This window comes from Nuphar pumila, chromosome 9 (genome assembly GCF_984573655.1).
Source record: "Nuphar pumila chromosome 9, dmNupPumi1.hap1.1, whole genome shotgun sequence".
NCBI classification, from domain to species: domain Eukaryota; kingdom Viridiplantae; phylum Streptophyta; class Magnoliopsida; order Nymphaeales; family Nymphaeaceae; genus Nuphar; species Nuphar pumila.
The window spans coordinates 118,721,597-118,744,114 of record NC_143257.1 but is presented as its reverse complement, the minus strand read 5'-3'; the positions used below and the strand labels follow the sequence as shown (position 1 = coordinate 118,744,114).

The 22,518-nt window shown below is 37.7% G+C and overlaps 1 protein-coding gene and 1 non-coding gene across 2 annotated transcripts in view; one reads left to right on the top strand and one right to left on the bottom strand.

Moving 5' to 3' along the window:
• Positions 1-3,765: 3,765 nt before the first annotated feature.
• Positions 3,766-3,846, bottom strand: LOC149829057 (small nucleolar RNA Z195/SNORD33/SNORD32 family). Its single transcript, XR_016434479.1, has one exon. It is a non-coding gene; the product is annotated as a small nucleolar RNA Z195/SNORD33/SNORD32 family (small nucleolar RNA).
• An 800-nt stretch (positions 3,847-4,646) lies between these two features.
• The window catches only part of LOC149829056 (uncharacterized), a 68,796-nt gene continuing 50,924 nt past the window's right edge, over positions 4,647-22,518 (top strand). The window contains exons 1-6 of the mRNA XM_090017259.1: positions 4,647-6,020; positions 6,106-6,309; positions 15,317-15,421; positions 15,542-15,607; positions 15,714-15,878; positions 16,743-16,817. Coding sequence (XP_089873385.1) covers positions 4,797-6,020; positions 6,106-6,309; positions 15,317-15,421; positions 15,542-15,607; positions 15,714-15,878; positions 16,743-16,817 — 1,839 coding nt within the window. The 5' untranslated portion in view covers positions 4,647-4,796. The remainder of the gene's footprint in view (positions 6,021-6,105; positions 6,310-15,316; positions 15,422-15,541; positions 15,608-15,713; positions 15,879-16,742; positions 16,818-22,518) is intronic.

The following is a 22,518-nucleotide window of genomic DNA, read 5'->3' as shown; positions in this document are numbered from 1 at the left end:
CATCCATCAAGGTTGCAGGAACCTTGGGCCATAGCCAGGCCATACGTAATTGATTTAGTCTTTACGTAAAGAGCATTTTGCCAAAAGGCGAAGCCTTTCCAATAGGGGCTTCATTCGTCAAGCAGAATCTTGCACGAGGAGCGGTAAGGGAATCGCATGGGCGATTTTGGAGTTGATCTCCATTTGAACGCTCACTTACGCGCCATATATGTAATATAAGCAGAAGCTTGTGCTTTATACAGCGGCGGCGTAAAGGAAATCATATACTATTGTTCAGGGTGTGTAACTGAACAAAATATTCTACATATATAACAAAGCAGAAGCCTTGGCATCGTTCGACGCGACGGCGTAAGTAAATACATTGCAGAAAGCAGACGCCTTGGCATCGTTCGACGCGACGGCGTAAGTAAATGCATAATCGGAAGTGCTTTAATCGGAAGTACAGAAAGCAGGGAGCCTTGGCATCATACGACGCGACGGCAAAGGTAAATTACATAGCCTGTGCGATATAAGAAGCGTCGACAGAATCAGCAGATATACACATAGATCTGTATCCAACGATAGTTACGAGGCGAGCGAGTGAACACCGAAGTGTCCTAGAGGGCTCAACCAAGAACTAGGGTGAGATACTATTTTGAAGAATGCATATACTGCGTATTCAAACATATATATATATATATATATATATCCGACGATAGTTACGAGGCGAGCGCGTGAACACCGAAGCGTTCTAGAGGGCTCAACCAAGAACTAAAGCAAGATACTACTTCAGAAAGTATATGCTATATACAAACAATCAAATACTTGAGAGAGATGGTTTAATGAAGCGAACTTACTTCAAATCGTGGAAGAAACGGCTCCGGGTTGCTTCTTTGGCTTCGAGCCTTCCTTCGAGAGGTCAGACTAAGTCAGATGAAGCTGACTTAGTTGAGAAAGAGGTAGAGCAGGTCAAGCTACTCAACCTAAGTGGTTTGAACCAAACAGGGTTCGATCCAAGTCAACTGGGTTCAGCAGGTTCGAACTCAGCTCAAGTAGGCTAAGTCTGGGTTCAGAAACCCAAACCGGAATCAGGACAAAAAAGGACTTTGACTTTGACTTTAAACCCAACTAGGTCCAAGTCAAGTCAACTGGGTTTGGATCAGGTCAAGTGGGTTCAGACCCAGGTCAGGTGGGTTAGGACTAGGTCAGGCAGGCTCAGGCTAAGTCAGGCAGGCTCAGACCAGGTCAGGTGGGCTAGGCTAGGTAGGGGAGGTTTGGAAAATGAGGAGAGAGAGAGGGGTTGGCGATTTTCTAAAGGAGGGGGGGTCCTCTATTTATAGGTTCTGAAACTTGGGCCCCAAGTTTCAGAATCCCCTCTTTACCCCTTGGCTTTTCAGAAATCCCTTCCATGGAAGGTGCTGGAAGGAGCTGGAAGGCTCTGGAAGGTGCTGGAATATTCTAGAATCTTCTAAAATATTTTTTGAGAAATATTTCTGTGGGTCTCACCCATATTTCTGTGGGTCCCGCAAGAATTTCGGGTTTTCGGCGATTTTTTTTCCGAAAAATTCTGAGTACGCCATTATCTTCGTATTGATGCAACTAAGAAAGTTGGCTCGCAGGAATCCTTTGATTTTATTCAGGTAGGAAGTTATGGCTTCCAGAGTGTTTGAGCATATATTCGTGAAGATACGAATATCCTAAGTATATTTGGATCGAAGGAATCAGTTTGATTCGCTTTACGATAAAAACGCTATTTTTCACTGGAAAAATGCCTTAGGAATTTATTCAGAGTTATCTGAAAAATTGCGGGTCTTACAAAAGGTTAATTAAGAACTATTTGTAAAAAAAAAATTATGAATTTTTTTTAATATGATCTTGTAAACCAAATCATATTGTAGTTCTTAATCATTATTATAAAGAGAGTAAATCCTAACTTAGTTATTTTCTTTGTTGCATTTTAAAGTTTGTTTTGATTTATAATTTTAACTTGACAATTTAATTGATCCTATAGTAGATTGCAACTTAATTTAGCTTATACATCTAATTTTATTTGTTTTGTACTACACAATTAAGCATATTTCATTTGTAACTAGTTTGATTTATTGCAACTCCTACCCTTGTATTGTGATGCAAGTTATATATTATTTATTGATATTTTTTACTTGAAAAGAATACCCTTATCAGTCTCAAAAAAAAATGTTTTCAATGTTGTGTGTTGCATATATTTTGTAATAACTACCTTTATTTATTTATTCAATCTTATATCTTATGCATTAGTTGTTTTCCATTAACAAGACAATTCTTATTATATATGTCTGAGTTTTATAGATGACAAATTGTAATCATATTTTAAGTTTAATTGAGTTTTACAATGGTGTTTTTTTTTGTGGTGAGTGTCACAAATTCTTGTTACATAATCAAGTTTTGTAGTGACACATTGTTTTGAGAGAAACATCTTATGTTAGTGTTGTGTTAAAAATTTGTTTCATAATATATGATAAATGTTTTGAAGTTAGGTTACCATTTATTACAAACAACCCATCTACATTGAGATTTGACAGTCTAAAACAAATGTGTCAACTAATGGCAATGACAAAATCAAAATTATGAATTAAAAGAAGTAAGAATTGTAAGAACTTAAAAAAAAAATACTTTATTTTGTTCTCAATTTAAATCCAATCCAATTTTACTGTCAAATCTATAGTAAAACAATTTTGAGTATTTCTCTTGCTGGATAATAAAAAGGATGTCTGCTAATTAAATAATATTATGTCATGATTATAGACTTGAGAAACTCATTACTCTTCCCAGTTGGTTATGTTTTAGCTTTAACCGAGTCAGAAAAACAATAGAACTCATTTAGGACAAAACTCGGTCTGGTCAATGTTTTGATTCGGCCAATTTAGTTAATACTTGATCAAGTTTATAATTGGCTCAATCCAGCTTTTTACTTCCATATAACATTAATTGGTTTTGTTTAAAAATTTAAAATATTAATTAAAAACATGTCCTTGCTATTTTTAATAAAAAAACATGCAATGTCCAAGTCCATCATAACTTATTTTTAAACTCTGTTGAATATCTTTACCTTGATTCTTTAAGGTCTTCAAGATGCTTTCCCATTCCTCTATATTGTTCTTGTCGAAAAACAATGAGCCTAATACTTAAAGTGTTAATGGTAGCCCATCGATACATTGCACAACTTTCTCAAATAATTTTTTCAAAAAAATTGAGTTTATTTTTTAATCAAATGCTACAATATTTGCTAATTGAGAGTAGAAAACAATTTTTAAATAATGTGATCATGACTTTATGAAAGCTTTGTAAGTTTTATAGGGAAAAATAACCCACAAAATACCAAAATTTCATTACTTGAAAATTTGTATATTTATGTCAAGAAAAAAATGATCTAACAAACTATGCAGATTTGGTTGAAGCAATTAACGAGAAAAGTAAAACAGTAATAGTTCCACCATAATCTGAACCTAGAACATATAAAAACCAAATAAAAAAAAGAAGAAATTTTATGTGAAACCTTAGCCAAAAAAGATGGTGAATGGTTAATGAATAATCATTGTCACAATAACAAGATTCGATATCATCATTGATTACACTAACATAAAAAATCAGACAAGATAACTTTAGGTCGTAGTTGGCTCCACACATTTATCGTACCAACAAATAAAAATCTTGATCCAATGCAATTTTAAAGAAAATGGGCACACCCAGATAGACCCTTCAAAATCCCACAAAATCAACAAAAACAAATTAACGCAGATAGAGAAAGAGAGATCAGATGGTAGTGCATGTTGTAGATTCATCACTCTGTTACAAATTTGATTGGGTTTAACCATCATCACGTCTCCCCAATTCAGTACCCCAAATTGAAAAAAGATTTAACGTACAAAATGGAGAAACTTGCACAAATAAATAGAAAAGGGCGAAACAAAAAAAGAGTGAGATATGGCAATCCTTTCAAATGTACAGAACTGAGGGTTAGATTTTTTATTTCTAAAGAACAAAAAGGGCTTCTGACTGCAACTTCTCAAAGATGGTATAAAAGAATAATTTTTTTTTACCTTATCTCTGTCCTTTGGGCGGCGACGATGAGTTTGGATGATACAATATTTTGTCTAATAAGATTTATGGTTAGGGTTAGAAGTTAATAATATATATAAACATGGTTATTTTGTAATTTTATTACTTAACTTAGTGTATTTTAGTATTATTAATAATGAGGCAGGGTGGGGGAAGGTGTAAGTCCAACCGAGCACGGGGATGGATTTTAACCTTCATCCCCGTTTCATTCCCTTCATCACCGGTCCAAACGGGGTGAGGCGGGGTGGAGCCACGATGTCCCCGGTCCACTGCCATCCCTACTCACGAGTTATTAAAAAACGAGATTTTGATGTTTTTCACATTTTTCACTGTGCCCCTGCCCCGCCCCTGCCTATGCTAGGCGTATGCTTGGGCCGAAGGGTGACTCCTGTGAGAATCGAAACTTGACTGCATGTCTAGCAGCCAAGACCTCACCTCACTACGCCAACCCTCCTTGGGGCGGGGAGAAGCAGTTATTCCCTAAAAGCAACCCCCATTTTTTACAGTTACTTTGAACCAGAAAAATCTTTCCCTCCCCTCGTTCCTTTTCAACAAACCCCCCCAGAGAGAGCAAAAACCCTCCTCCCTTGTTCTCCCTCTCTCTCTCTTCCGCCAACCCCTCAGCAGGGCAGCCACCGGAACCAAACGAGGAAAGAGGGAGGGAAGCAGCAGCAGCAGCAGCAGAAGAAGAAGAAGAAGAAGAAGAAGAAGGAGAAGAAATGGCAGCACCGGAGTTGCAGGCCGCCCAACTGGCTGCCATCCTAGGCCCCGACCCCTCCCCTTTCGAAACCCTCATTACCCACCTCATGTCCGCCTCCAACGACCAGCGTGCCCAAGCCGAGTCCCTATTCAACCTCAGCAAGTCCTCGCAGCCCGACGCCCTCGCCCTGAAGCTCGCCGACCTCCTCCAATCGTCTCCGCAGCCCGAGCTCCGCGCCATGGCCGCAGTCCTCCTCCGCAAGCAGATCACCCGCGATGATTCCTTCATCTGGCCCTCCCTCTCCGCTCCAACTCAATCCACCATCAAGACCCTCCTCCTCTCCTGCCTCCACCGAGAGGAATCCAAAACAATCGTGAAGAAGCTCTGCGACACCATCGCCGAGCTCGCGTCGAGCATCGTCCCGGAGGGTCAGTGGCCCGAGCTCCTCCCCTTCATGTTCCAGTGCGTCACCTCCAATTCTCCTCGCCTCAAGGAGAGCGCCCTCCTCGTGTTCGCCCAGCTTTCCCAGTACATCGGCGACATCCTCCTCCCCCATATCACCACCCTTCACTCCGTCTTTCACCAGTGCCTTGCCTCCTCCGCCCCGACCGAGGTCCGGACTGCCGCCCTCAGCGCCACCATCAACTTCGTCCAGATGATCGAGTCGTCCGCCGATCGCGAGCGATTCCAGGATCTCGTCCCCCCAATGATGCAGACCCTCACGGAGGCGCTTAACCGCGGGGAGGAGGCCACCGCTCAGGAGGCGCTTGAGATGTTCGTCGAGCTCGCCGGGACCGAACCCAAGTTCCTCCGCAGGCAGCTGGTCGACATCGTCAGTAGTATGCTCCAGATTGCGGAGGCGAATCGCTTGGAGGAGGGTACTCGCCATCTCGCAATCGAGTTCATTATCACCTTGGCAGAGGCGAGGGAGAGAGCCCCCGGGATGATGAGGAAACTGCCTCAATTCATTGGCAGGCTCTTTGCCATCCTCATGAAAATGCTGCTCGACATCGAGGACGATCCAGCATGGCACACCACGGATACGGAGGATGAAGATGCAGGCGAGACAAGCAACTACAACGTCGGGCAGGAGTGTCTGGATCGGCTCGCCATCTCTTTGGGCGGTAATACGATTGTTCCTGTCGCTTCCGAGCTTCTTCCTGCTTACTTGGCAGCTCCCGAATGGCAAAAACACCATGCTGCACTCATTGCACTTGCCCAAATAGCCGAAGGTTGCTCAAAGGTGAGTTTTTTTTCTAACAATTTTTCATGGTAACTGAAATTTAGGTGCAATCCTAATTTGTTTTCTCCATTGGGATTGGTTGCAGGTGATGATAAAGAATTTAGAGCAAGTGATTACAATGGTTCTGAACTCATTTCAAGATCCACATCCTCGGGTGAGGTGGGCGGCTATCAATGCCATTGGCCAGTTATCTACTGATTTGGGTCCAGATTTGCAGAATGAGTATCACCAAAGGGTGCTCCCAGCATTAGCATCCACGATGGGTGACTTCCAGAACCCAAGAGTACAGGTTAGCTATTTTTATTTTCCTAGTATCTTATAAATTAAACACTTTTCTTGGTTTTGGACGCTGAAATTGTTAATTCATGCTTCTAGTATTACTTTGCAGCAACTTCTGCACATTCAACTTTTCTGGTTCTTTTAGTGTGGATGTTTGATTGCACAGATTAAAGGCTTTTAGCTTTGAAAAGTACATATAGATGCCCTTCAAATATCTTTTGAGTTTGTGGTATCTTACTGGTTTACATTAGAAAAATTGGTTACATCTGGTCGTTTGATTCAAGCCATGACCACAAATTGATAACTTATTCTTTGTGGTCTTCACAAGTGTTGGAAACAATCTTAGTTTTGAGACCGTATATTTTAGTTTTTTCATAAATACATTGTAACGACCCCAACTCATACCCGTTAAAAAGTCACATTTTTTTTTTAAAACAATTGCAGAAACATTTACAGAGACCCGAAGCCTTTACCGTTATAACACATTCACTGCTACAAGGGATCTTATATTGTCATCATCCAAACCAAACCAACTTTATTAATTAAAAGTATAGAGTCTCAAAACATCCTCAAATGAATATGAATGAATCATAATATGGAGCTACGCTGTCGCTAAGTAAAGCCATAAAGCAATCGTGTAGCACTCGTAGCTCCTTAAATAACAAGTTTCCTTACTGGGCCTCAGAGGCTGCGAAAAAAACAAAAGTAGGGGTGTCAGAATCAAAGATCTTGCGTACAGGTCCCTCTAACGAAACAAATAAGCAAAAAGAACATAATTAAGAATCATGCAATATTTTAAAGGGATGCAATTATGACAAATTCATAATCCAAATAATCATTCAAGAAGTAAAGAACAATTTCTAAGCAAAATGAAATAATTTTTATCAATAAGGAACATCAATTAAGCAATAAGAACATTTATCATGTAGTAGATAACAAATTTTATACAACCATTATTTTAGCACAAGTAAGAAAACAAGTAAATATGCATGATCTAATGCATAAAATGAATATGCATGACATCAATGCACATGCATTAATAAATTATTATCTTTTATCAGAGTTTTTCTTTTATATGCATGTCCCTATTAAATGCACATAAATTTTAGTTCATCTTTTTATTATCGTTGCCCGTGGGCATTCAAAATGGGTAAACAATTCCCGAGTTAAGTTAGGTCCCTAGTTGTAGCTTAACACATAATTTATATTTTATTTTTGGGTCCCACACTTAGCTCTCGACTGATATCAGGAATCAACATCATCCATCGAAACATTAAAAATCAATATCTAATGCCGATACACTATTAAAATCAGCAACCATAATGTTACTTTCTTGGTATACAAAAAACAACAGTTGTGTCAATATACCACCCCAGGCAAAGTGGCGGAATTTCCCTAAAATCGTTCATGGACACAACATGCAGACAAAGTTTTAGTATCCTCACGGTTTCTTAAAACTGCAAAGTCCAAGATTCCTACACTAAGGAAGAAACATCGAAGAAGCGTAGATTACAACAACAACAACAACAACTACGCCTTCATCCCAAAACAATTGGGGTCGGCGATATGAACCAAAAAAGAAAATTATTTTGGGTCTTCCACATGAATCCTTCTCCTCCAATCATTTTTATCCAATGCCATGTCCTCGGTGAGGTTCAAAGCATTCATATCTTTTGCTATCATCTCCATCCAAGTCTTTCTAGGCCTACCCCGACCTCTTTTAACTAATATATTTTCCCATTTCTCCATCCTTCTAACCGGAGCATCATTAGGCCTCCGCCGAATATGTCCAAACCACCGTAAACGATTCTCTCTCATCTTATTTTCAATGGGTGCAATGCCTATCTTCTTACGTATCTCCTCGTTCCGAATCTTATCTTTTATTGTATTTCCACACATCCATCTCAGCATACGCATCTCAACTACACTCATTTTTTGAATATGATGTCTCTTGGCAGCCCAACATTCCGTACCATATAGTAAAGCGGGTCTAATAGTCGTCCTATAAAACTTTTCCTTCAACCGCAATGGCATTCTACGATCGCACAACACTCCAGTTGCACTCTTCCATTTCATCCACCCAACCTTTATCCTATGATTTACATCTCCATCAATTTCTCCATACTTTTGAATGATAGATCCCAAATATTTGAAAGAATCATCCACCGGTATTTCTTGCTCACCAAGCTTCACTACACTCTCATCACTACTTCGTTGCTTACTAAATCGACATTTCATGTATTCTGTCTTACTCTTACTCAACTTAAAACCTCTTGCTTCCAATGTCTGTCTCCATCATTCTAACTTAGCATTAACCCCAACTCTAGACTCATCAATTAAAACAATATCACCAACAAACAACATACACCACGACACATTTTATTGAATCGAAGAAGCGTAGATTACACCATTTTTTTCTTTTATCTTGTTATTAATTCGACTTCTTTAATTTGCAATTCAATATGCAAAATTAATAACACAGGTTCACAAATCAACATGCGGAGCTCTTCACGGGACCACAGTCCGTGGAAACATGAAACAATCCAATTAGAACAATAATATTAAGTTTGATTTTTGCCATGCATAAACAACTAAACAAGGACCAACACATGCTCAAGGCTTATACAACCTACGATGATCCATTTTTTATCATCGATGCATCTATATGCAAAAATCATAAAGACATGCCACTTATTCATTCTTTTTATAGGCTCTTCAATGCACAGTGATATATGCTAATTTAGAGATGTGCATGAACAATAATATTCATATGCATGTGTTCACATAATCATGCCCTTTACATGCTTCTATTCATGAACTTTCTCAAAGTAAACAAGTGAACATTCATGCCATGATGCACATGCCAAAACACATCAATTCCATGTATGCACATGCACATAAGGTAGCTTTGCATTAACACCTTGAGTATGCATAACATAACAAGTCTAAGCATGTGAAAAATATCATTCATTTATATGCATAAGGCTAAGTCTAATACAAATAGCAAATTCTGAAAATTATCATGCATAACTGAATTTTGTTCCAGATTCCCATAAGCACATAGAATGAGTAAAGGCTAAAAATTTACAAATACAAATCTGGACATATTACACACAAGTGTATCATGCTTTTCAACTTTCTCTTTTCCATTCACAAGCCTTTTTCATGCTGTACTCAGAAAACTTTTATAAAAAAATATTCAACTTCTTATTTTTTTTAACAGGTCATCAACACCCAGCCGATGGAGCCGACCCATTCGGCTGGGGTTCGGCTCCATCCCATCCGAACTCAGTCGGCTGGTCTAGCAGCCCGTACACATGCCCAGATCGGGCCTGTGTACAAGCTGAAATTAACATGTACAAATCTGACCCTCACTTATGCACAAACTGATCTGGCCATGGAATCTGATGCATGAACAAATCACACAGGAAATCTGGATATTTTTCAGACAAGCATATCATGCATTAAAACTTTTTGTTTTTTTTTTCTCTCTCTCTCTCTCTCTCTCTATATATATATATATATATTTTCAAACTCTGCCAAAATTGGGCCACACCTAGCCCAGAACGAATATCCAGCCGACTGGGGCTAAAGGCCAAACAATGCCCAGCCGACTGGCAGTCGTCTGGGACCTGGGCTGCTATCTGCATTTACCGTGGGTTATCCTTGAGTTAGATGGCGGCTTTGAGCTATAGTATCTATTTTAATGTATTTGGAAAAACATTGTTTTGTATCTGTACTGTGAATGATATGATTTACACTAGCAAGCATCTGATGAACATTAATATCTAATGACATGACTGTAGTTACTAGCATTTGATACATGCATTTGTGCCAAATGTAATAAATAAATGATCTGAAAAGCAGTATATATATAGCATCGTGTAAGGGATCTTTTGTTGAATCTTGTGTCTGCATGTGTATGTGCCTGTTTCTTGTTCTAAACCTGCAGCAACTGTGAACCTATCCGGCCTATGTGCATTTTTTAGTGAAGGCTTTGTGATTCGCTAGGAATAGTAAAGCTGTCACTGTATTGTATGCTTATTATTTTTTCTCTCTCTCTCTCTCTCTCTATGTGTGTGTGTGTGTGTGTGTGTGTGTGTGTGTGTGTGTACGTTGTTAATATTTTTCACTTGAACAGCGGTCCTGCCCAAATCTGGACAGTTGTCTGGGGCTGGACAGCAGATTGTCCTGTTCTAGCCAACTATCAAGACTGGGATTGGACAACTGTCCGTCCTGTCCTGGACAAAAAATCACCAGAATCCAGATTATTTATTTTAACTGAATATGCACATATTTTTATTTCCGGAGCAGAATCCTTCCTTCTTCTCTTTCTTTCTCTTTCTCACTCTATTTTTTTGAGCTTTATATAGGCACTAGGGGGGTGACACCCCCCCTGGAGAGAGAGCTCTCCTCTTTTGGGAGTCTCTACTCTACTTTCCAAATTTTCTAAAATTCTAAAGTTGACTTTTTCAAAACTTCTTTCCTAATTCCATTAAACTTTCTCAAGCCTTTTTTACCTTTTTTAAGTCCATTAAGGACACTTCTAAGGAGTCCCGACTCCCAACTAATTAACAACAACAACAACAACAACAACTACGCCTTCATCCCAAAACAATTGGGGTCAGCGATATGAACCAAAAAAGAAATTCATTTTGGGTCTTCCACATGAATCCTTTTCCTCCAATCATTTCTATCCAACGCCATGTCCTCGGTGAGGTTCAAAGCATTCATATCCTTTCCTATCATCTCCATCCAAGTCTTCCTAGGCCTACCCCGACCTCTTTTAACTAATATATTTTCCCATTTCTCCAACCTTCTAACTGGAGCATCATTAGGCCTTCGCCGAATATGTCCAAACCACCGTAAACGATTCTCTCGCATCTTATTTTCAATGGGTGCAACACCTACCTTCTTACGTATCTCTTCGTTCCGAATCTTATCTTTTATTGTATTTCCACACATCCATCTAAGCATCCGCATCTCAGCTACACTCATTTTTTGAATATGATGTCTCTTGGCAGCCCAACATTCCGTACCATATAGTAAAGCGGGTCTAATAGTCGTCCTATAAAACTTTCCCTTCAACCGCAATGGCATTCTACGATCGCACAGCACTCCAGTAGCACTTTTCCATTTCATCCACCCAACCTTTATCCTATGATTTACATCTCCATCAATTTCTCCATACTTTTGAATGATGGATCCCAAATATTTGAAATAATCATTCACCGGTATATCTTGCTCACCAAGCTTCACTACACTCCCATCACTACTTCGTTGCTTACTAAACCGACATTCCATATATTCAGTCTTACTCTTACTCAACTTAAAACCTCTAGCTTCCAATGTCTGTCTCCATAATTCTAACTTAGCATTAACCCCAGCTCTAGACTCATCAATCAAAACAATATCATCAGCAAACAACATACACCACGGTACATTTTCTTGAATTGATCTCGTAAGCTCATCCATCACTATCGCAAATAGGAAAGGGCTTAAAGCAGATCCTTGATGTAACCCAACCGTTATCGGAAAATTGGTTGTCACCCCTCCACAAGTGCGGACATTGGTTACTACTCCTTCATACATATCTTTAATTATACTAATGTACTTGAGAGAAACACCTTTCTTCATCATTGTCCACCAGAGAACGTCCCTAGGTACTCTATCGTATGCCTTCTCTAAATCAATAAAAACCATATGCAAATCTTTGTTCCTCTCTCTATATCTTTCAATAAGTTGTCTAAGAAGATGTATAGCTTCCATAGTTGATCTTCCAGGCATAAAACCAAATTGATTCTCCGATATCATGACAACCTTCCTCAACCTAGACTCAATCACCCTCTCCCAAAGTTTCATAGTATGACTCATGAGTTTTATACCACGATAGTTTGTGCAATCTTGTATATCACCCTTATTCTTATATAAAGGCACCAAAGTACTCTTCCTCCACTCATTAGGCATCTTATTTGTTCGCCAAATCAAGTTAAAAAGATTTGTCAACCATTCTAAACCTTTCTCTCCCAAGCATTTCCAAGCCTCGATAGGTATACCATCTGGGCCAACTGCCCTTCTTGATTTCATTTTCTTCAAAGCCTCTGCAATTTCTTTCTTTTGAATCTTGCGCATGAAGTCACGATTTATCTCATGAAAAGGAATGGAGAAGTCTCCAAGATCTTGAGCATGACTATCATTAAATAGCTTATCAAAATAATCTTTCCATCTCTCCTTAATCTCCTCATCTTTGACTAAAACCCTTTGCGTTTCATCTTTGATACATCTAACCATACCCAAATCCTTCGACTCCCAACTAATTAACAAAAAGTGAAATTCGAAATTAATTAAAATTAATTAATTATTAAGTATTTAATAATAATTAAATATTCAAAAACTTCCAAAGGGTCCTTTATCCCTCTGGGAGTCTTATTAATTCTAATTAACTTTAATTTAAATATAAAAATTGAATTTAAAGTTGTATTTGTGTTGGGTATGGGTTTTGGATCTGGATATGGATCCAAGATCCAAATCCATATTCAAACTTCGATTGGATCTTAGGCTGGATTAATTCTTAATTAATATGAGTCTTGGATAGAGTCCAGATCCATATTAATTTGGATCAAATACATTGGATCTAGTCCAACCCAAATTTGGACCCGGCCTGTCAAGGCAGTCCTTTTTTGAAAAATTACGATTTTCGGGCCAACCGTAACCTGAATTCAGAAAAGTAAAATATCGTTACGCTCAGAATTTCGAAACGTATCCAACAATATATAACTCGAATTTCGCTTCTGAATATTGCCTGAAAATAACCCGAATTTTGCTTGAATAAAAATGTTAAAAATAAAACTTTTTCTCACGTTTTAAGTGACTCGTTTAGGCCTTGTCGATGAGACTTGGGCCAAGCTCAGACTCAAAGAACATCAGCCAAAAATCGAGATTCTACCGATTTTCTTCTATACTTAGCCAATTTTTCGAAAATTTCAAATTTAACGAAATGTGAAAAATACACGATCTTACACACATAAGTACAAATCCTTAAAAGATAGATCTTGTTAGACGGAAATTTCAATATGACATGACATAAATCTTGCATCAGAGTTTCTTTGAGATATTGAATGCATATATACTAATTAAGGTTTTGGTATCCATTGATCAATACGATGCCAGATTTCTCCATCTTGAGAAAAATTTGAGTCTAATCTCCCTGTGACGCCTGAAAATTCAATCACAAAGACCTTTTAACTCTAGAATATGAGAATCCAGAACTTCTTATTCTAGTATTAGTTTGGGTGGTTATAGCAGATGACGTGTGAAGGATCAACAATTCAACAACATAGGCTTCAAAAACTTTAAATTTTGATGACAAGCCCTTTAGGCTTCTAAAGCCGCCATTCCTAATTCACAAATAACTCAGGCAACTGGTTTCTTATTTCTGGGGGGATAACATTTGTATGTTGGAAATTTTGAACTCAACCAGCTGAACAGGTGCAGAATTTTGGAAATCTTGTGTTTATTTTAACAGGTCACTTAGTACCCATTTTTTATTTTGTTAACTTCCTTCTGTTCCATAAAAAAATATGATAGAAAATATGGTACTGAATGTACAAAAAGGTCAAATTTATTCTTGTTATGCAGCAGTATCTATACTGGTGGAAATGATTATGTTGTCTATACTGGTAGAAATTATTATGTAGAATGTGTTACTTTGATGGCTAAAATTAGTGTAGAAACATTATAATTGGAAATTTACACTGGTCTACAGCCTGTTTAATCAATGTCTATCCAAAGCGACACTAAAGATGCTTCTAGTATCAAGTGGAAGGCCATAGCTGGTAGTTTGGATTTGGAATCTTGGGTTGTAGGTGACTGCTTGGAGAACCTTGAATGAGATAATAGCCACATTGTTCATGTACTTGTTTTTCATTTTTTACTTTTTGTTTTATGTCATCTGTCTTGATTCTTGATTTGTGATGGCTTTTCTTCTGCTGTCTTATAAAAAAAAGTGAAACTATTATATCTAAGAGCTATCTAGCCTGTTAATTGCTTCTCATTTAAAAGGTGTAAATTTGTAACTTCAGATCTCACTTAGATATTTAAGCTAAGGGATCAAAGAGAGAATGAATTGAAAAGGTCGATGGCACTATGTTCTCAACTCGTTATAGTTGTCGGTGCTTTGACTTGGCTATAAAAGTGGCTTCAAAATCTATGTAGAGCTTGATATGATATGCTTCCTTTGAATTTTATGAAGTATTTTTCAGGAAATTTATTTATTTTGTTGTATAGATTCCTTATGTACTCATTATGGAACAAATCTGCATCAACTTGATTTGTGGATTTGATGATTGTTTGTTTTGTTGACAACTGTTTACTTCTGAGCACCATGTGTAGTTTTAGCTTGAATTCATTGTATATAATTAAATTCTGTTCTTATGGGTATGCTGAAGAAACTGTCTTGTACACCACTTCATGGTTATATCACAATTTTTTGTAGCTGTGTGTACATAACAATAGGTACACAAATTTATGCTTCATAATTTTTGTGGCAGATGTTCTTTGTTCTTATACTTAGGCCTTGATTGTTTCATGCAACTTTCATGGGAAAGTTCTAAGCTGGCAATCCTGATGTAATCCTTTCCCACCATGAATGATACAAACATCAAATCATCATGGTGGGAAAGTGCCATGCTGGCACAAGTGGGCCCCAGTTTTTCCCACCATCTACCATTTTTGTGTAAATACTTTCATACCTCTCTCCCTATGAAAGCTTTCACAGGGGAAGGCTGAGTTGGCATGATTTTTTTTAGAAATTCGTGCCCATTCCCATGAAAAGCCTTTCCTTTACATGAAAATGAAACAAACGAGCCCTTAGGAACCAAAATAGCTTATTCATTTTGATATATTTTGCATGGTTGTAAGTGGTTCTTTGCATACATATGGTATTATCCCCATCATTATTGTGAACCTAGTTAGGAAGAATACTGACTTTGGTTTCTGGTTTTGTCTTGATTCTTCAGGCACATGCAGCCTCTGCTGTTCTAAACTTCAGCGAGAACTGCACACCTGAAATTCTAACACCTTACCTGGATGGCATTGTTAGCAAATTACTTGTCCTTCTGCAGGTAAGTTATACTAACACCATTACAGTTTTCAGATATAAGTTTATTTGTTTATGGATTTCTTGCAACCTTCATATATATTGACTGATTGTGACATAATATCCTTCTAATGTATGAATCCAGAATGGGAAACAAATGGTTCAGGAGGGTGCATTAACAGCTTTAGCATCAGTTGCAGATTCTTCTCAGGTAGCTGTATAAATGCATTTGGCAATTGTACTTGCATGTTTTGAAATAATTCTCTTTTTATGGCAATTTTTATGCATGTATATGTCATTCTTCATATGGTGTGCAGGAACATTTTCAAAAGTACTATGATGCTGTTATGCCATATCTCAAGTCTATCCTTGTCAATGCAACTGACAAGTCTAATAGGATGCTTCGTGCCAAATCTATGGAATGCATTAGTCTGGTTGGAATGGCTGTGGGTAAGGAGAAATTTAGGGACGATGCAAAACAGGTAAGAACAGAATCCTTGTATCTTGGGGAATTTAAAAAATTCCATTTTTTTTACTTCTAGGGGCTAATATATGGCACTTTCCTCTGTGGATTAATGGGAGGAAGTTTATGCCTAAACAAATGCATATTATAATTTTACAGCTAGTTAAATAACTGTCACCATTACAACATGCGATGGTATGTTCTGAGCTTAATATGCTGAATTATCATTTTGTCTTTACATATTGATGTGTGTGTAACAAATGATATAAGGGAGCGTGGGAGGGGGGGAGTTAAATAACTGTCACCATTACAATTAGGATATAGCATGTTCTGAGCTTAAATGCCATTGATAAGCATAATTTTGTCTTCACATATGCATGTGTGTGTGTGTGTGTAACAAATGATATATGAGAGGGAATGCTGAAGGGAGGGAGTCTGATTAGATCCACCTACACATAGGGCTATCAATGGGTCGGGTTAGTACCCGATGCCCGACTTGACCCCAATCCGAATTCTCGGGTATGATCATGCAAAGTACCTACCTGAGCAATATGCAGGCCAGTTTTGGGTAATGATTTTTGCCAGGTACTCGACTCGACTTGAGTATTTTATATGTATTTTCAGTAAAATTAAAATTTTGAAATTATGCAGGTCTGGGTTTGGGATTCTATTTTCGTGACCTGGCAAAACCCGAACCTGGTCATTAATTATATGGGTGGGTCCGGGTTGGCCCTCACCCAACCTGTTGACAGCCCTACCTACACATACATACAAGTGCACATATACATAGTGGAAAATTCCATTTTCTATAATATGTTTATTTTGTTAATATCAATTAAATTATTTATTCTTCTATCCTTATTTGATTGTGTGATACCATTAGGTTATGGAGGTTCTGATGTCACTTCAAGGATCACAGATGGAGACAGATGATCCTACAATAAGCTACATGTTGCAAGTATGCATTCCTTTGATTTCTCTAAATGGTTCTTTCAAATTCCAACATCATGCTTTATGCTGCTTTAGATATCTATTCTACTACATTTGAAGAAATTTTGCCTCATGATCCATGTCCTGCTGGGGTCTTGTTCTGATTTTTCATTTTTTTTCCATTTAAATTGCTCTGGACTTCCACTTTTGTTCCATTTATTTTGTTTTGGGCCTCATTTTTTTTCCTTCCTATTTGGCACATGGTCACAAGATATGTGGCATTTGATAGTATGGGTGAGAAAGAACTGAGGAGCTCATGGCTTAGTGGTTGTTTGGCTTATTCGGGCTCATAAAAAAGGCTCAGGGAGCTGAGCCACAAGCTGCTCGTGCAACTTAGTAAGCCTGGCATAAACGAGGGGCTATTGGCGGGCTTGTTATTGTACTTTAAGTTATTTGTGTTAGTACTATGTCAAACATTTGATTGAGGTAGATGGCTTGCAAAGAGGTGGCCTGGCCTGGGTTTAAACTTTAAACCTATCATTTTGAGTGACCAAGTCATGCTCAGCTTGTATGGCTTGGAATTTTAATAGCTCGATTTGCCCCAAGCTGAGCTTGGTATAGTCGAGTCGATCTTAAACAGCCCAAGCTTAGGTTCTTTGGTTTGTTTACCACCCCTACTTGACACAAAAAAAGCTTAGTTTGCGATAATCGGATCATGGGTTGCTAGTTACCTAGTTTGTTGAAATTAGTGTCATTTTTCATTCTTGAAAATGGTGTTTTTTTATGAGTCTAGGGGTGCACACTGTAACGAGATATGCAGAAATATAAAGAGTGCTATAAGCACTTGCAATGCCCTACAATGGACAAACAAAAGAGACAATAGCCAAGTCCACAAAGGGACAATACATACACAAACCTTGAGATAGGCAAAAATATAAAAGTCTCTTTATTTAAAGAAAGAGAGAGCTCTCAAGCATGAAAATATACAAAGGGGGTCACCCCTATTTATACAAAGAATCAAGGTAAAAAGAAGGGCCAAGAGCCTTAAAAGAAGAGCCCAAAACGGGGCTCCCATGGAGTCGTTGGGAGCCCCCAACGACTCTATGGTGGGGCCCCTTTTTGGCTTTTACAAAAATAAGAAAAAAATAAAATAAAAATAAAAAGGATTAAAAAAACCTAATTTAAAAGAAATATAGTTGTTTTATAAAACAACTATGTGAAAAGTCATAAATGCCCCTATTTGGTATTTTATATATATATATATATATATATATATATACATATTTTAACACCCCCCTCAAACTTTACAGAGAGATGACAAAAAATTTGCCAAGAAGAAACATGAAGCGAGGAGCAGGAAGTGCTTTAGTGAAGAAGTCCGCCAACTGATATTTTGAAGCGACATATGAAAGAGTATTTGTTCCTCGTAAATATTCATCCCGAACATAATGACAGTCCATCTCGATATGTTTGGTGCACTCATGGAAGGTGTGATTGCTTGCAATATAGATGACACTCTTGTTGTCATAACATAACTTTGAAGCTCCAACAATATCAACCCCCATGTCTTTGAGAAGACTGCTAAGCCAAACTAGTTCCATTGTTATGTTTGGTGCACTCATGGAAGGTGTGATTGCTTGCAATAACATAACTCTGAAGCTCCAACAATATCAACCCCCATGTCTTTGAGAAGACTGCTAAGCCAAACTAGTTCCATTGTTGTGGTTGCCATAGCCCGATATTCAGCTTCAGTAGAAGATAGCGAGGCTTTATGTTGCTTCTTGCATCTCCAGGGAATTAAGAAATCTCCTAAAAAGACACAAAAACCAGTAGTTGAGATTCTATCATTAGAGTTATCTCCCCGATCTGTATCAGTATAAGCAATAAGATTTAAGGAAGAAGATGAAGATAGAAATAACCCTTTATTTATGGTGTTTTTGATGTATCAGATGATCCGGAGCACGACGCTCATTTGCACAGTTGTAGGAACATGCTGAAATTGGCTTGCAGAGTGAATCACATGAGCGATGTCTGGTCTGGTGATGGTCAGGTAAGTGAGAGATCCAATGAGTTGTCTGTAGGGTGTGGGTTCTTTCAGAAGAACCCCGTCCTCCAACCTTAATTTGTCATTAATGACCTCTGGAGTCTCTACCTTTTTAGCATCTGAAATGCCAGACTTAGTACATATATCTGCAACAAGCTTCATCTGTGACAAAATATATCTTCGAGGAGAATATGCGACTTCAATGCCAAGAAAATATCTAAGGAAGCCTAAATCTGACATGTCAAAATTATTTTTTAACATGTTTTTAACATCAACAATACTATTTTTGATCATTCCCAGTGATAATCATGTCATCAACATAAAGTAATAAGATAACAATACTAGTACCTGCACTTTTAACAAAGAGTGCAATGTCAGTGTAACAAGAATGAAATCCTAATTTAATCACGATATCACTAAAATGATCATACCAAGTCTTAGGGGTTTGTTTAAGACCATAAAAGGCTTTTAAAAGTTTAAGGGTTTGACCTTGTCCAATATTTAATTCTGGGTGGTGGATCCATATATACTTCTTCATTTAAATTCCCATTTAGAAATGCATTTTTCACATCGAGTTGATATATAGGCTATGTCACACGGACTCGGCTAGGGAGGTGCCGCACCCGAGTCGACACGCCCCGACACGGGTGCGGACACGGGTGCGGCTTCGGACTCGGCCCGGACTCGGTCAACATCGAGTCAGACTCGGTCAACGAGTCAAGGCCGAGTCGGTCCACATTTTGGACTCGGTCAACTTTGACCGAGTCCAAAAATGTCCATTTTTAAGACAAAAAAACATTTTTTATATATCTTTTTTTTTAATATATAACCAGACTGTGCAATGCAGTTGCACAGTCACAGACTGTGCAACTGCAACTGCACAGTCACTGCACACAGTGTGTGACTGTGCACAGTCTGTGTGACTGTGCACAGTCTGTGTGACTGTGCACAGTCTGTGTGACTGTGCACAGTCACAGACTGCATTGCACAGACTGTGTGCACAGTCTGTGTGACTGTTTCACAACTTATGTAAAAATATGTATAAAACACGATAAAAGGTAACCCAACCATTTGAGGTAGCTAAATAAATGCTTTTCCAGTTTAAAAAAATACTAGTTTCACAAGTATTAGAAAAGCTAGCTTAAGAACTACCATAAAGAAATGGGAGTGCCAAATTGAAACTTTCAAAAAAATTAAGGTCATAGTTTTGGCTACTTAATTTACTGCAGACTTGAAGTTTACTATTACAAGTCAATTTAAATTATATCTGTACAATGATAATATCGTTTTATCTTATATAGTTTTGGCTACTTAATTTTAATTGTTTACTAGAATTATTGTTATATATATATATATATATATATATATATATATATATATATATATATATATATATATATATATATATATATATATATATATATATATATATATATATATATATAGCCGAGTCCCCGTGTCCAAAAATTTTGAAATTGCGCCGCACCCGTGTCGCACCCGCACCCGCACCCATGTGACATAGTATATAGGTCATTTTTTGGTTGATGCGACAATTATTATAGTTCTGACACTAGTCATTCGGGCTACAAAAGCGAATGTTTCCTCATAGTCAATTCCATATTCTTGCGAATATCCCTTCGCTACTAACCTAACTTTATATCTTTCTAGGGATCCATCGCTTTTAATTTTAACTTTAATGACCCAACGACATCCAATAGGTTTTTTATGCGGAGGGAGTTTGACTATTTCCCAAGTATTAGCCTTTTTTTGCACATCTAATTCTATTTTCATTGCTTCAACCCAATGCGGTAGAGTCTTAGCTGAATTATAATGAGCGGGTTGATAATATGAATATAAAGTTATTAAACATGCCCAATAATTGGGCGCTAAAGACTCATAGGATACAAACCTATTGGGTGATATTGATTCTCTAGAAGAGTGCCTAATGGGGGGCTCTTTTGAAGATTTGGAAATTTGAGAGAATTTCTCTAAGGCACTAATAGACCTTTCTTGATCTCTTCGGGTGTAAACATTAATATTTTCATTACTAGTACCATTACGTGGTGGTGACACATCAAAATTGGACACTTCATAAGTGTCCTCTATATTTTCAAGATGATCCATAGAATCATCATTTATGTCATCAATAAGATCATGTAAAAACATATAATCAATTTCATGTGATTTTTCCATTTTTTCAAAACCATTCTCATCTTCTAAGAAAGTTACATCTTTTGAAACATAAAACTTGTCATTTTTGAAATCAAAACACCTATAGCCTTTTTAATTTTCCCCATAACCTAGAAAAACACATTCAATTGCCTTTGGAGACAACTTATCTCTCTTATGTAAGAGAACAAAGCATTTACAACCAAAGATGCGAAAGCGATTGGAATCGGGTGAGAATTTAAAAAGTTTTTCATAAGGAGAGGCATTCTTTAATTTTGAGGAAGGCATTCTATTGATTAGGTATGTTGAGGTTAAGACGGCTTCGGCCCAATTTTTTTTTGGAATATTTCTAGAGACAAACAATGTTTTAGCGGTTTCTATGATATGCCTATGCTTTATTTTCGCTAGTCCGTTTTGTTGTGGAGTTCTAGGGCATGTTTTTTTGTGACAAATTTCATTTTGTGTTAAATAATTTTAGAATTCATTAGACAATTATTCACTATCGGAACCGGTTCTCAAAGTGGATATATTACTTTGAAATTGGTTTTGAATTTTTATATGAAATTCTTTGAAGAAGGAAAACACTTCCGATTTATGACTAAGGAAATAGATCCAAACATATCGAGTAAAGTCATCGATGAAAGTGACATAGTAAGAGTAACCCCCTTTAGACATGCTCGAAGATGGACCCCAAACATCCGAGTGCACAAATTCAAAGGGTCTTGAAGAAAGAAATGTTCTAGTTGGAAAAGGAATCGACTTCATTTTTCCAAAAATACAATCTTTGCAATTATGTCTTTTTTCTTACAAAATTTGTTTCCAAATGGAAAAAGATACATTTTTGAATAACTTGGATGACCAAGCCTTTTATGCTAAGTTTCAATACTTTTCTCTTGGACATAAGAACAAAAAAAGTTTGTAGAAAGGTTTAGATGATACATATAGTAGAGGTCCCCCTTCTTATGGCCTTGCCCAATCCGCTTCCCGGACAGGAGATCCTGTACAAAGCAACCATTAGATGAGAAAGATATTTCACATCCATAGTCAACAATTTGGGAGACTGAAAAAATGTTTAAATTTAATTTTGGAACAACTCTAACTTTTGGAACAAAAAGATTTTGAGAATTTTTGGAGTTTAAAGTTCCAATACTAGAAATTTTCAAAAAAGTTCCATCGGCCGTAAAAACACAAGAGCCTTTTGAATTGGTGCAAACATCGACTAAAGCATTTTCATGAGGGGTCATATGAAAAGATGCTCCAGAGTCCAAGATCCAAGAGTACGTACTGGGTGATGATGTAGACACAATGGCCGCACCCGATGTGGAGGAAGTAGCTTTAAGGATTTGTTGAAGAGCCATGAATATTTGACCAAGGGTCTCTTTGAGGTCACCATTCTTGCCTTCATCTTCTTTGGTGGTACATTCTTCAAGAGAGGCCACCTTAGGCTTGAAAGTTCCATTGAGCTTTGGTCAAGCGGGTTTAATGTGACCCGACTCATAGCAATGATGACATACAA